Genomic DNA, 15,674 nt, shown 5'->3' with positions numbered 1-15,674 from the left:
AATAGTTTAAGGAGATGAGAGAGAGAGAGAAAGAGAGAGAGAGAGAGTGGTGGTGGTAGGTGGCAGCAACAAGAGGGGAAACAAAGGGGAAGGAGGGGGGGTTGAGCGAATGATTTGCAGGCAGATGAGAAAATGAAGAGTGGGAAGACAAGATGGGGACAAGAGGAGAAGTCAAATTATTCTTTATGCTCTACCTGCCACAGAGGCTGAGAGATAACATTCATCTTTTACCCCTGTCCGCAGGTGACGACAACAACACACACACACACACACACACACACACACACACACACAAATACAAATATACCCAGTCGAAACCACACTCTCTCTTTCGTTCACATGCATCCTTCTGCAGACGTGCTGCTGCTGCTGCTGCTGCTGTTGTTGTATTGTATAAGTGCCGTCCAGACGGAGGAACCAGAGGAAAACATCTGCATAGTGTATGAAGATGTTTCTGCTGTTCGGGGATCCTAAAACGTTTTTTAAATCCCATCCAGTTCTCTGCGGAGATGATGCCACTTAAGCTTGAATCAGCGTAAAACTCTCCTGGTTGAATCATCGGTTCAAAAGTTGAGCAACTGCATTAGAAAACATCTGGTACATGAATAAAAAAGTCAAAGGCACCATTCTGTGCACACTCAGTTAGAGACAAGCTATGACTCTTACCGTCGTAGTAGTCATTATGAAACGTGATGACATGGTCAGTAAATCACGTGAATTTTTTATTTATTTTTATTTTTTACTTTTGGCTTCTGGTTCCGTTTGGTTGATTTGAGATGGATGTGAAATCGGTTGTGTTTTTAAACTCGGCTCTAATTCATGTGGAAGTGGAAGCTGCGAGGCACCAGACCAAACCCTCGCCCCAGACCACAGGACGGATTTGAAACAATTACTTGATTAATCAATTAGTCTATCAGCAGGAAATCAATCTGCAACAACTTTGAGACTTCAAACGTAAGAAATGTCAAAAAGATAAGTTGACATTGTCGCCCCAAGTCAAACTAACTCAAAAACAAAGATGAAATAACTGATTGTTCTTAATGAACTCCTTAACTAACAGTTTACACTGATTGATACTTGAAACAGTAAAAATAACATCAGCACCATCTGAGTGGATATTCACTCTGCCGTGGGGTCTGACGGTGCAGCGGACTGATCCAACTGCATGTCGACACGCTGCAACTCCAGAATAAAAAGCCAGTGGACATGCCATGTCCATTACGTGGGCTGATGTAGTCGACGACCTGGTCTGTTTGTTTCATTTTCACGTTTCATGCCAGTCCGACTCGGGTCAAGAACTGATTCTGCTGCTCCTCGGCTGTTTTTATCCGACACACGGAGCTGATAAACTCTTCTTCAACAATCAAATTAAAAGGAACATCATCTAATCTATGTGTGTTTAAACACACAGATTGTTCTTGTCCACTTTAACCCCCATGTGTTTGCATTTATTAATTGGTTACAGACACTAATTGTTATATATACTATATTTTAATCATGTTGGTTAAAGGTTAATGGTTGGTAAATGAGCACCAACATATCAGATGGGAAAATGATTAAAGATAAAAATCAGTCAAAACACAGGCTGATAATAGATGAACCCACCCAGATGGCTCTCTTACTGTATATTATTCATTAGACAATGAATGATGTTGTTTTTATACCCGACTTAAATCAGCAGACGTTGTAAGATCGTGCACCAGTCTGATCATCAGACATCAAACTGGGAGCCAGTTTCTACCAGTGTGAACCAGTGCAGGCTGTTGGTGTGCGTGTGTGTGTGTGTGTGTGCGAGTCGTCGAAGTAAAGCAGCTGCAGCTCTCGTCATGTCGCTGGTGTGAGTTTACAAGGCCAGACCAGGGCCGTGTGCCTCTGTTTTGTCAACAGAGATTATGAAAGAGCGGCTGGCTGGCTGGCAGGCAGGCGGGCGGGAGGGCGGGTAGCGGGGGAAGGCAACAGCGGGGCTATTTGCATCACCCAGTCTGAGCACAGCCGCCCTGCTAACTCTGTCACTCCCCCCCCCCCCTCCTCCCTTTTGTCACCAGCTCCCGGTCCAGGCCGCCCATCCTCCCCCTGAAAAAAAAAAAAAAAAAGAACGGAAACAAACACACAGGAATTTTGATGGCACAGTTTTGTCATCTCAGCATTTGAGAGATGGTTAATGAAAACACTCGTCAACAAAACACTGCCTTAAAAACACACACATCCACACACACACACATACACACACACACACACACACACACCACGTTTTAGCTTTTCACTTAAATTTACAAAACTTTGTGTGTTAACCTTGAAGCTCTTTATTGAGCGGCAACAAACCGTAAGAGCTTCAGCTCAACCCTGACTGCAGCTGTGACATTGACTGAATCCACTCTGGGGAATCCCTCAATGTTTCTGATGATATTTAGATGGGAATAATAAAAAAAGTGCCTGTTTACAACAACAACAGATTAAAGATAGGTCGAGGTAGTATTTTTTTTTTCTTGCTCATTTTTTCCCATGCGCTCATCATCAGCCCCCAGAAACTCTTTCCGACATGTTCTTATTTGTTGCATTGTGTGTGTATTTTCTTTTTCTCCCTCCGCTGTGACTCACTCTGTCGTGGGAGGTCTGTCGCCTCTCCACGATGTTTTCTGTCTTGCCAAACATATATTTTCTTTGCTTTTTTTTGCTTTTTTTTTGCTTTCAGTTTTTAACTGCTTCTTCATCCATTTGAAGTTGTTTTCCCCTGGAGTCTGTGACTTTAACTCACCAGCGTCTTTGAAGCAGAGCTCAGTGTTTCAACAAACATGTTTATTGGAAAACAAGTGGAAAGTGAAACCGTGCAAAGCTGTAATTGTGAAAGATGTTACAGATCTGATATTGTGTGACCTTAATGATCTGTCCATCCATTTGTGCATAGGTTTATGCTCATCAGTCAGTCAACTTGAAAAATTAAACTCCCAAAAACATTTTTCCACCTCTTCAAAATTAAATCCACAGTTTATGAAATAAATATCATTTGACTGATATCCATGAAATGAGTAGTTCATATTTCAATGTTTAATTTACAAGCTCTGCAGCCTTTTCAGGGCTATTGTTAGAAACAATAAAATCTCTTTGCAAATTTCATTTTCTTTTGCTTTAATAAAACACCATGCGATTATTCGCAAAAAAGAAACCAAACAAGAAAGCCTGGAGGCTCGAAAAAAAAAGTTGCACGCATCCCATTTATACGAAAACAGGCGACGTATTAACAATTTCCGTTCTTTTGAGCGGGACCCAGTGGTGAGGCTGAAATGTCAAAGTCAGCGTGAAGGAGACAGAAGATGAGCTGGTGGATCATCAGAGTGGAGATGATCTATCCTCTGGGGAACTCGTGACTGTCGTTACAAAGATTTCTGTTCCACTGTCAACACAAGGCTGGAGTGAAGAGTGTCAGATTAATGTAAAGTCTGCAGCAGCAGCAGCAACAAGGTTAAACATGCACAAAGAGGAATAAGATTACAGCAATTAATGCAACTCTTAATTATCTCTAATATATAAAGAAATTCAAAGCAGTTTAATTGACATTGAATGAGCTTATTTTACATATGGAGGAGATTCCTCTCATGGCAGATTCACCCTCAGCTCTCAACTTTCACCCCGTCAGCTGTAACATGGGGTTTAATAGGAGTCGGAGGAACTTCAGTTTTAATATATATTTGGATATTGTGTGCAAGATGTCACTTTGGCCTGATTATGGGGTTAACAGGACAGTCAGGGGTTCAGGGAGAAACATTTGGATCCGTCCTCTGGGGATTATGAATATCTATCGACAGTGAATTTCACAGAAACCTGGACTTTAACCTTTCTAGATGCCAGCGTGTGAGAATCAGATCTCCTTCTGCTCACGTCCTGTAGCATGTGAACTTAACTGGGGTTGGATTGCATGCTTTCTCATTTATGAGCGGAGCCGTTTCCTCTGGTTTTGCCATAAAGCCGGTGTGGTTCCTGGTGAGCGGTGCTCCCACTGGGCCCCGCGGGGTCACCGGCAGGTTGCTGTCCTGTAGCGGACCTCGGGAGTTCAGCTTCACCCCAGGTTGATGCCACAGCGCAGTTTGACCCGAGTGATCCTCCTTTCACGCCCATCTAATGACCCGGAAAATATGTGGGTCAACTGTCAGCGGGAAGGTGCCGACCCCTTAAAATCACACAGGTCAAAGTCAGGGTTGAGACACAGGTCAAAACTTTGCCCATGCGGCTCAGTTTGGAGCTCCAGTGCTGTGTTTACCTGCATGGCTGCTCTCACCTGTACCTGTCGGCGGCCGAGGAGAAGACTCAGTCGACCTCGCTGAAACTTCTGTGTCCTGCTCTCGTTTGTTTTTCCTGGCTGAGCCGACGCTCTCTGATTATCAGCTTCCCACTGACGCTGTTGGCTTTGCGTAATACTTTTGAGTCATCTTCAACTAAATGTTTTATAGTCTATAGACTGAAGTGAACACGCAGCAGCTAATCAGGAGTGAGCGTGGACGTCGTGGTATAGCCTGGGGGAATATGTTAGTTTCTGTTGACTCTAAGCTGCTGTGTCACGAATGACGTCTTTCTTTGCTGCTTTTCCAGTGTTTCCATGTCAGTAGAGATGAGAAAAAGCCACATATGTTTCAATCTGCTGAGGAAAATTATAAGTAAATGTCAAAAACAAATTGTGCTGCGGCGCATGAGAATCAAAGTATGTTTCCATTATCTACTATAATATTCTGTAGACGGAGTAAGACTGTCAAAAGAGTGGTTTTAGGGGAATAAATAATACGGACTGTAGCCTATGTCATCCAATCATATTGCTGTGTTTCCATTTACCTGTTTTTATGGGCATTTTCAATGTGCATCAGAGCAGTGATCAATTCCCCCAAAGTCTCTGAATATGTCAAAGTTTTGCTGCATGGCTCAGGTGGAAAAGGTGGTGTATTGATCTTGCCTTCACGTGTTTATACAAATGTAGCCCACAGTATATCATGGAAATGACAAATCTGAAATTGTGACAAAGGGAAATGGAAACAAAGAGCACACAAACACACACACACACACACACACACACACACACACACACACACACACACACACACACACACACACACACACACACACACACACACACACACACACACACAGTAGACATTTTCAGTCACTCCATCCTCCGACAATATTTGTGTTTTCATCATAAAATCATTTGCATCTTCTCATCATTGACACCAACTTCACGCACGGCCAAGGTTTTTTAATTTCAAGCGTTTTTTATTCAGGCTCCTCCTGCGCTCTAATTCAAAACGTGACCTTGCCTACACTGTATGTGCAGAAAAATGAGCATGCTGTTTACTACTTCACATCTCCTGCATCTCAGTCTCTCTTCTTTAAATTGCCATCATAGTGCCCGTCTCTCTCTCTACTCTCCCTCTTGCTGTCCTCCATGCCGCCGTCTCCCGTCTCCCATTTCTGCCTTTACGCGTCTCAATTCCGCCGCCCCCTGCTGCTGTATTGTACCCACCGCAGCCCCGCTGCCTCTGTGCCACCAGGCCCCATTGCCTGTGGCGTGTAATTGACTTTCTCCCTGCACTGGAAAAGCGGGCGGCCCGCGCCAGGCTGGAGGTGACCCATTTCCCTGGGGCATTCAGCAGCCTCCTAATCAACCATTCTCCAGGGCCACCTCATTCACTCCGCAATTAGAGCAACTCCCCCTTTGAGAACTCCATCAATAGGCGGGCGGGCGGGCGGGCTCGATCGGCAGAGAGCAAAGATGGAGTTTCACTCAACTTTGCTTTGGCTCTTTGAATCCTGAACCCATCAGACTTTGTACATCCCCCCTCTGCGCTCTTTGCGTCGTTTCCCTTGTGTTAGGTTTCATCAGACAACAGCAAGCGGGGGGGGGTTTTGTCTAATGATGAGCAGCAGACGGGGAGGCAGGTATAGATGGGCACACGGGGAGGCAGACAGGAGGGAAGGCAAGAAGAGATGCAGGTAAAGGGAAGCAGACAAAGGCAACAAGACAGACAGACAGACAGACAGACAGTCAGATGGGAAGGACTCAAGGGAGGGATTAAAGAGAAATTTGGAAGAAACTCAAAGCAGGAGGCACCGAGCAAGAGGATCGGTGCATCTTCAGAGCACCTCTTGCTTTTAGAAGAAGACTCATGAGTATTCCCCGCTGTTGTCTTGCAAGGGAATACACATGTGTTTCACCTGTTTTTTTGGGGGAGACATATATGAAAGGAGCAGCCCTTCTTATTGATCCTGCCTCAATAAGGAGGTGTGTTTACTTCTTGTTTTTATCCGGATATGATCTTGTTGTGAGCCACGTGCATGCAGCATTGAAACCCTCAAAAAAAAAAAAGGAAGAGAGAGAAAACGAATGCAATCAGACGTTTTCATGGACTGCTCTGATCCCACAAGAAGGAGTCTGAGATGATGGTGCATGATGATTAAATAACAGGCCGGCATCTCTCCCCTGCCGTCGGCCTGATTTGCTATGCAGGAGAGGCAGTGCTCTGGTCAGAGGATAACCATGTAATCAATGGAATGAAAAAGCTGCTCTGGCTGTGAAGGTTAAGAGGGGTACCGGAGGCTTTCAGCCCACTCTGTGCCGCCACACATGCATTCAAAACACACACCACCACCACCACCACCACCACCAGACAAGTCTGAATGTTACATCTCCTCCTCTAATTCCTCCTCCTCTCTCACCTGTTCCTCTTCTCTCCCGTCTTTCTTTGACATGCCTTTATCTTGCCTCTATCTCTATGCCTCCACCTCTTTTCACTCTGATCAACCCCCCCTCTCTCTGCATTTTCTCTTTATATCCTCTGTCTCCCACTATATTTGTGCTCCCTCTCTCTCTCTCTCCCTGTCATTTACTTTCCTCTCATCCCTCCCTCCTTCCATCCTCTTCTCCCTCCCTCCCTCCTACCTTTCCCCAGTGTCAGCTGCTGTCACTGTGGCAAAGAAAGTGACCAATCAGAGCTCTCTTCACAACACCGGCTTCTCCCTCCCTCCCTCCCTCTTTTTATTCCCTCCGTTCATTCCCTCTCTTCCTCCTCCTCTTCACCTCCTTTTGTCCCATCTGCCTCTCTCTCTCTCTCTCTCTCTCTCTCTCTCTCTTCCCCACAACCTTTATCAGCTCACTTCCTGGAGACGAAAACGTGATGCATTATGGGAGACAGACGGCTGTCTAACGGGGTTAGTTGTGCAGCGTGGCTTATCATCAGAGACACTGCTAATCCTGAGTGTGTGTGTATACAGTATGTGTGTGTGTGTGCACCATATGAGCTAATGAACTCATACATGCACAGGGCCCACACACACACACACACACACACACACACACACACAAACAAACACAACCTCACAGGCTCACTCTCATTTTCTCCAATGAGGAGGAGGAGGAGGCCGGCGAGACATGTTTATGTTCGTCAGAGTCTGCCAGGAGAATATGATTTGCATGATGTAAGCATATTTTACTCTGCTGTTTGCTCTTTTGCACTTTGCCTTCGTGTTGCTTATTTTTGCTGAGTTCAAAAGGGAAGATTCACATGCCTTCTTCTTCTTCTTCCCCTCACAATTACCAATATAATCAGAGCAAAAAGCCTAATAGGGACTATGTAATCCCCCCCCCTCTGTTTGTATTAAACCCCCTATTCAGACCTGTGTGTGTGTATATCTTGCTCCTTCCTCTCAGGTGCTGATATGTGTACACGATGAGCGGATTGGGGGAGAACTCCATGGAGCCTCTGAGCTCGGAAAACCGGAAACGCAAGCTCTCCACTTGCGACACGCCTGGTCTGGGGTGAGTGTGTCGAGATGATAAAAAAAAAAAAAAAAAAAAAACGAGAGAGAGGGGGGTAAACGCAGGAAAGTGGGCTACTGGGTCAGTTTGCTGATATGTGCAGTGACAACTTACAGTCAGAACGATTGTGTGTGTAGCTTGTGGTAGAAAAAGCAACTTTTGTCCAATTTGTGCAGTAATTTAAAACATGTTTGATTTTTTTTTTGGGAAATGCACAGATTCACTTCTTTGGTGTTAATATAAGATAAGAATATTGATAAGATTATTGATTCCACTGATGTTTACACACTAAATATGAAGCTATAGAGCCAGTAGCCAGCTCCTGAGTAAAAACAGCTAGCCTGGCTCTGTCAAAGTGAAAACTCTACAACCAACTAATCAAAAATTTTATAGATTATATATCTATCTCTGGGCAACAATTGAATCGAAGGCAACTGGACTTGTATTTGTCTAGGAAGACGTTTCGCCTCTTATCCAAGGGGCTTCATCAGTTCGTAACGCATAACGATGACCTGGATGAATGAGAATATCCACAGAAATTATATTTAAATGCTATGAAAACCAAGATATGACAATGACAATTTGGACTGAACCACGAAACACTGGGTTGAGTTAATCATGTCCTGCTGCAGCTTAATATTTAGGGCTCCCCTGTATTAATATATATATAAATAAGGAGCACTGTAACTTTGAGAAAAGTGGAGTAGCAGCCTTAGCGTAGCTCTAATCTCTGCACGTTGTTCCCCGTAGGTGTGAGAGGAAACGTCGGGAGCAGGAGAGCAAATACATCGAGGAGCTGGCGGAGCTGATCTCGGCCAACCTCAGCGACATCGACAGTTTCAACGTCAAACCGGACAAATGTGCCATCCTCAAAGAGACGGTGCGCCAGATCCGCCAGATCAAAGAGCAGGGTGAGTGGACACAGTTGTCTGAGATCCTGAAGGCCACTCACGGCTGGAGCCAGTCAGCTGCACTGCGAGTCAGACGGGAAACATGGGGTGAGGTGAGGAAGAGAGAGAGAGAGGGGTGAGGAGACAGCTTGGGGTTTGCACACACACACACACACACACACACACACACACACACACACACACACGCCTCAGAGCCCAGGTGCAAGGACGAATCAGTCATTCATCTCCCACAAATTTCACAGCCTCAACTGTTTATGTTTGGGAGGAAACATTGGCAATGCTTTGTGAACCTGTCATTCGTGAGTGTGTGCACGTGCGTGTGCGTGCATGCATGTGTGTGTGTGTGTTATGGGCATGCACAGCTGTGTGCTGGCCTCGCCAGGGGCTGTTTAATTGGACGTTTGCAGGTAATCACATGCCCATCCATTCTGCTGAACTGCCAAATTATTAGTTCTGTTACAGCTGCTGTTGTCACAGTCCTGTCTCCATTATGCAGCGGTCATTTCTGCAGTGAACAGTTTTCAGAAGCTGCAGGCTGAGACATTTGCTTTGCAGATGCTCCGTCAGAGCAGAGTGGACATTTCATTTCCAACTCGTATAGCCCTACAGTGCGTCCACGCTGGTGTCAGTTCACATTTTCACTGTTCAAGGTGAATTTCTGGGAGATCAAGGGGTGGGTGGGCGGGCGGCGGGGCGGAGGGTGAGAGAGCCGCCGGTGGATTTTGTTCTTGCTCGGCTCAGTCAGTGTCTGCCATCTCGACAGGAAGGGGAAGAGGCTACAGCTGGCCCCGATTGGCTGCTGACAGGTTGCCATAGTTACAGGAAGTGAAGACATAATGACACGGGCGTTTAGACTCGTCTCTCCCTCTCTCTCTCTCTCTCTCTCTCTTTCTACCTGTTCCTTTTCTCTCCTCTTCTCACTTTCAGTTTTGCTTTCTGCCAGTCTTCATTTTGTTCTTTTCTCTACTACAGCCATTCTCGTTCTTCATCTCACTTGGATTTAATGTACCCTGCTCTTGTATCTCCTCCTCCTCCTCCTCCTCCTCCTCCTCCTCCTCCTCTTCCTCCTCTTCCTCCTCCTCCTCCTATGCTTCCCTGTTTTTTTCTCCCCTCATGTCTCATCTGTATTGCAGCACAATGAGTTGCAGCATCCTCAGGTTTGCCCCCAGCATCTTAAGATATTGAGTGAACTGATGGAGTGCAGCCTCTCTCTCTGTCTGTCTCTCTCTCTCTCTCACACTCCTCCTGCCTCCTTCTCTCTCCTCTGTCTTTACCTCTTTTCTTTCGTTCAGCCCTTCTTTACCTAACTTCACAGAGCCCTGGTTGTAGGCAGCAATGGCTCTTTTTTTTTTTTTTTTCTTTGTGTGGGTATCTGCGCCCCTTGGGAGCTAATCAGATAGAATGATTCCTGTAGCTGAGCAGCCTCCGCCTCTTTCTCAGACCAAACCCTGTATTAATACAACAGCCCAAACACCGGCCGTGTTGTTTTTTTTCTCTTTTTCCTTTCTCTTAAGCTCCATCTCCGTCCATAATATCGCCGCTCTGTCTCACCCTCGGTCCATCCTGTCTCTCTCTCACTTTTATCCGTCTGTCTGTCTGTCTTTCTTTCCCTTCAGCCGCCTCCATTAATTCAGGTGCCTCAGCTCCTGCCCCTGCACCATTACAGCTTCCATCCAGAGCCTCTCCAGCTCTCTCCCGCGCTCTCTCTTTCGCTCTCTCTCACTCAGCCCCAGCCTACCAGACAGTCCCTCAGAGTCTGACACTGAATATAAAGCATGAGGACGGCTGCTACCTGCTCCACATGCACCCAGCCCTCCAACTCCTCCTGATGGGCTCCTCAGAGAAACCTGCCTCAGTCCGTCTCTCCCTCCTCCTCACCTGTAGTTTTAAATGAAAAAAAAATAAAAAAAACGAGAGAGGAAAGAAAGGAAAGTGAAGATTGAGAAACGCTGCCCCCTGCTGGTGCAGCTGGATTAGTGGATAACAGACTGTTTTCCTCTGGTTTCAGGTATCGATGCTCTCACCTTGCGTTTTCACTTTGCTGTTTTTTGGAGCTTCTTTGCAGCTGCGAGCCGAGCTTCGAGTGGCTGTTTTTTTTTTTGTTTGTTTGTTTTGTTTCTTTCTTTTTTTTTTTCTCAAAGCCTCTCTCTTCTCTTTCTTCTCCTGCAGGAAAATCTTCATCCAACGACGACGATGTGCAGAAGTCAGACGTGTCCTCGACAGGTCAGGGGGTCATCGACAAGGACCACCTGGGGCCGCTGCTGCTGCAGGTGAGTCCTGCTCCCCCACGCCGCCGCCGCCGCTGCTGCATGGGACAGTATTTATTCAGAGGTTTTAAATCCTCTCCTCTCCTCTCCTCTCCTCTCCTCTCCTCTCCTCTCCTCTCCTCTCCTCTCCTCTCCTCTCCTCTCCTCTCCTCTCCTCTCTCCTCCTCCTCCCCTTTCCTCCTGTCCTTTTCTCTTCCCTGCTCTTCTCTCTCTTCTCCGCTCCTCTCCTCTCGTCTCCTCTCTTCTCCTCTCCTCTCCTCTCCTCTCCTCCTCTCCTCTCCTCTCCTCTCCTCTCCTCTCCTCTCCTCTCCTCTCCTCTCCTCTCCTCTCCTCTCCTCTCCTCTCCTCTCCTCTCCTCTCCTCTCCTCTCCTCTCCTCTCCTCTCCTCTCCTCTCCTCTCCTCTCCTCTCTCCTCTCCTCTCTCCTCTCCTCTCCTCTCCTCTCCTCTCCTCTCCTCTCTCCTCTCTCCTCTCCTCTCCTCTCCTCTCTCATCTCCTCTCCTCTCCTCTCCTCTCCTCTCCTCTCCTCTCTGCTCCCCTCCTCTCCGCTCTCCTCTCCTCTCCTCTCCTCTCCTCTCTCATCTCCTCTCCTCTCTCCTTTCCTCTCCTCTCCTCTCCTCTCCTCTCTCCTCTCCTCTCCTCTTTCGTCTCCTCTCCTCTCTCCTCCTCCTCCCCTTTCCTCCTGTCCTTTTCTCTTCCCTGCTCTTCTCTCTCCTCTCCTCTCCTCTCCTCTCCTCTCCTCTCCTCTCCTCTCCTCTCCTCCTCCTCTCCTCTCTCCTCCTCCTCCTCTCAGGCGCTGGACGGCTTCCTGTTCGTGGTGAACCGGGAGGGCAGCATCGTGTTTGTGTCGGACAACGTGACACAGTACCTGCAGTACAAACAGGAGGAGCTCATCAACACCAGCGTGTACAACATCCTCCATGAGGACGACAGGGAGGAGTTCCACAAGAACCTGCCCAAGACCAACAGTGAGAGACACACACACACACACACACACACACACACACACACACACACACACACACACACACACACACACACACACACACACACGAATACTCTCACACTCACACAGGGAAGCTGCACCTCGGCTTGACATCTTCCACAGGGCCGAGGTATAAAACAAACTTTGAGAGGTTACAACAACTCGGCTTGTACGTCAGTGTAAACTCACTCACTTATTTATTCATGCTCCTCCGTTCTTAACTCCTGCTCTTATTATAATGAGGAGCTCCTGGGAAGCCTGTTCATGTGCATGAGAGGTTTCCAGAAAGACACACACACACACATATACATACACACACACACACACCTGACAAAACACTCGTGCACAGAAGCACCCACCCACCCACCCACCCACTCGGTGCTAAGCAGGCAGAGCGTAGCGCAGCTGTCAGTCACACTCAGTGGTCCAGACAGTGTAAAACAGGCGGGAGCTCTATTCAGATCCCATGGCAGCCATCTGGAAACTACTTACTGCTGAATAATGCACCTCCACACTTTCCTCTACTTAATTCGCTGTGTATTTGCATGTGCATATGTATGTTTCGCCGCGTCTATTTACATGCCTGTGTCAGTAATAGCACTGCATTTGTGTGTGTGTGTCTCCCTCTGTGTGTGTGTGTGTGTAAACCCATGAGCATGTGCACAGAGCACTATTTATAAAGCTGATTAATTATGGATATATGTGCTCGACTGAACCTGCTACTTGATTAACTCGCCGTAATGTTCCTAAGCAGCGGCGGCTCCAACATGTCATGGACACATTCTCTCACTTATTCCTCCTCGTGCCCCCTCTCCCCTCCCCTCCCCTCCGCATGCATACTCCTTTATTCATTCACTCCCTTTATCTTTCAAGACTCATCTTTTATCTACTTTTCCTTCGAGCGTCCCTTGTGCCACTCTCTCAACTCACTCTTTCTCAGCTTCATTCATACTTAATATGGCTGCCGACTAAGATGAATATTGTGCTTGTCTGTTTCTCAACCTGCTTCTCTCGGCTCGGCTCGGCTCGGCTCGGCTTGCTGCTGCTGCTGCTGCTGCTGCTGCTGCTGCTGCTGCTCTGCCTCTTCATTATCTTTTGGACCCATGAATGAAATATGCTCTCTCTGCACATTCCTGTGGGATGACCGCTGACCACGCCAGCTACTGTTAAACACACACACACACACACACACATACATACACACAAGCACAGATAACAGAGACACACACACATACTCGTGCACAAAACATGGAGTGAGCTTTTGTTGTTGGCCAGTGTGTGTTTTGACCCTTCTTGTCTTGCCTGGCTGTTTGCTAAGTGTGTCTGAGGGGAGATGTCGGCCCCGGGGAGGGCGCTGCTGCATTTTCTCTGTCGAGGAGAGAAAGCCAAGGCCTTGTTAAATCACCTCTCACTATCAGTTAGGCCCACCCCTCCTTCCCTCCCTCCTTCCCCTTCCTCACTCCTCCTCTCCCTCCCTCCCTCCCCTTCCTCTCCCATCCTACCCCCTCGACATGTCTCGCTCTCCTGGGTTCTCTCTTGTATCCTCCCTGCACCTGCCAGACAGAGACCTCCAGCCAACTCAAGGCCCTGATAAGGCTTCACACAGACCTTGGAGGACAGTTGGATGTCTCTCTGAAGTTTGCCTCCCCTCTTTTTTTCTTTCTTTTTCTTTTTTTCCTCTTCTTCCCTCTCCCCTGTGAAGGTGACCCTGTCTGAAATGTATGTGTGTGTCTGTGTGTGTGTGTGTGTGTGTGTGCGCTGTGTGCTGTGATGAGGAGTCAGGGTCTAAATGAGGATAGATGGCTGAGTGTCCCTGGCCTCTGCCCACTGCAGAGCAGACTGAGAGGGAGAGATATTGGAAATCGACACCTTGGCTACATTAATCCTATGGTCCATTTAGCCGGGGATCCGAACAGCAGGGGAGGCTTCTGCTTCTCAATTTAAGAGGGAAAATTCATGTTGCTCTGTGGTTTGTTTGTTTGTTTGTTTGCTGTCTTTTATATATATATACTGTATGTGTGTTTGTGTGGATCAGTGGCAGGATAGGGTGTGAGCATTTTCAGATTTTTTGATTACAGGCTATCCGCTCATAGCTGCAGTGGGTTTTTGTTTTTTTGTTTTTTCAGTCTGGGGAGTTTTTCGTAGCTCGTTTCCAATTTACTCTCCAGTGTAAAGTTCTGTCAGCAGCAGAAGCAGCAGCAGAAGTGTGATGTGTTTGTTTGTGCTCGTGTTTTCCTTTTAGTAAATGGGGTGTCGTGGGGAAGCGAAGCGGCCCGACAGAAGAGTCACACCTTCACTTGCCGGATGCTGGTCAAATTCGGCCATGTCCACGGCCCCATGGAGGAGGGGCCAGCGGGGCCCCGCTACGAGACCATGCAGTGTTTTGCTCTTACCCAGCCCAAGGCCATGATTGAGGAGGGGGAAGGTACGCTGGCACAGGCACACACTTTAAAATTGTGAAAAGGAGACATTATTTTATAGGTTGAAATAAAGTATTTCTGGCAGTTTTTCTTTTTTTAGCAGGAAATAGCTCTCCACTCCACATAGATATGTGTTTTCCTTCTACTTCATCAGTTAAAGTGGGAAATTTCTCTTGTGATTACTGAAAACAAATTACCTTTTCATTTCATATCAATAAGCAGGAGTTTTTAGACATCACAGCTGGTCTGGGGGTAAATAATAGGCCAGCCCAGGATACAACTTAAGATTTATGTAAATGTGATGTGGAAACCTGAAAACTCCACTGGACACCGACTGGGAATAGAGGATGTCTTGTGTCCAACAGTAAAACTTTTCATTCTTGACTTTGGTATGAAATGTAAATGTAATTTTAACAAAGTATTTAAACTTTTTTCTTAATGTTAAAAACACATCAAACATAAAAACTAAAACATACCCGGAGGATATATGTTAAAAAGTTAAAGTCAGATTTAAAACTCCGGAAAATATGAGTGAAAATTATTTTTCAGAGCATCAACTTTATAGATGAACAGTTTCTCATTTATTTCTCATTTCCACTGACTTACAAGAAACTCGCTTGTATTTTATTTCCTTTTTTATCTCCTCATGTCCCATTTACTCGCCAAATGTAAACTATGTTTTATCATGCAAGGCATTTGACATTTTGGAGGCAGAGAGAAAATGCCCACACACACTGACATGAATCAGTCTCAACCTGCTACATATGAAAAATATGACTATGAACATTTATGCCACGGGCCCATTATTCACAGTTCAGAGGCTTCAGGGTCACAAACCACCTTCACATTCATGTCTGCTCTGTGTATTTTATAGTTAAAACCTTAGAGCAGTTTGCATTGATCATGAAAAATGACTGACACTCGTCTCCTCTCACCTTCAGACCTGCAGTCATGTATGATCTGTGTGGCCCGTCGGGTGACAGCGATGGAGAGAACGGAGAGTTTCAACACCCGGCATGAGCTCTCAGGTGAGGGATCTTATACAAACGCTCACACTGGCGATGACATAAAGTTTTCTTTTAATCCATGAACAAGTTTGATTGTTTCCTTGTTTGTTTCACTCCCAGGTAAACTGATCCAAATCGACCAGAACTCTCTGCGAGCGTCGATGCGTCCGGGCTGGGAGGATTTATTGAGGCGTTGCATTCAGATGTTTCTGCAACACAGCGACGGGCAGCCGTGGTCACACAAACGCCACTACCATGAGGGTGAGTCTCACACACACACACACACA

The 15,674-nt window shown here is 46.6% G+C and overlaps 1 protein-coding gene across 1 annotated transcript in view; it reads left to right on the top strand.

Moving 5' to 3' along the window:
• The window catches only part of LOC146984933 (nuclear receptor coactivator 3-like), an 84,353-nt gene that overhangs the window by 33,942 nt on the left and 34,737 nt on the right, over positions 1–15,674 (top strand). Inside the window, exons 3-9 of the mRNA XM_085782572.1 lie at positions 7,691–7,798; positions 8,549–8,709; positions 10,879–10,979; positions 11,769–11,943; positions 14,203–14,385; positions 15,322–15,408; positions 15,508–15,648. Coding sequence (XP_085638698.1) covers positions 7,710–7,798; positions 8,549–8,709; positions 10,879–10,979; positions 11,769–11,943; positions 14,203–14,385; positions 15,322–15,408; positions 15,508–15,648 — 937 coding nt within the window. The 5' untranslated portion in view covers positions 7,691–7,709. The remainder of the gene's footprint in view (positions 1–7,690; positions 7,799–8,548; positions 8,710–10,878; positions 10,980–11,768; positions 11,944–14,202; positions 14,386–15,321; positions 15,409–15,507; positions 15,649–15,674) is intronic.

The sequence above is a fragment of the Trachurus japonicus genome, chromosome 7 (assembly GCF_045865225.1).
Source record: "Trachurus japonicus isolate A0001 chromosome 7, Traja_1.0".
In the NCBI taxonomy this organism is placed as follows: Eukaryota; Metazoa; Chordata; class Actinopteri; order Carangiformes; family Carangidae; genus Trachurus; species Trachurus japonicus.
Note: the sequence above shows the minus strand (reverse complement) of the source record. Positions and strands in the feature narration are given on the sequence as shown.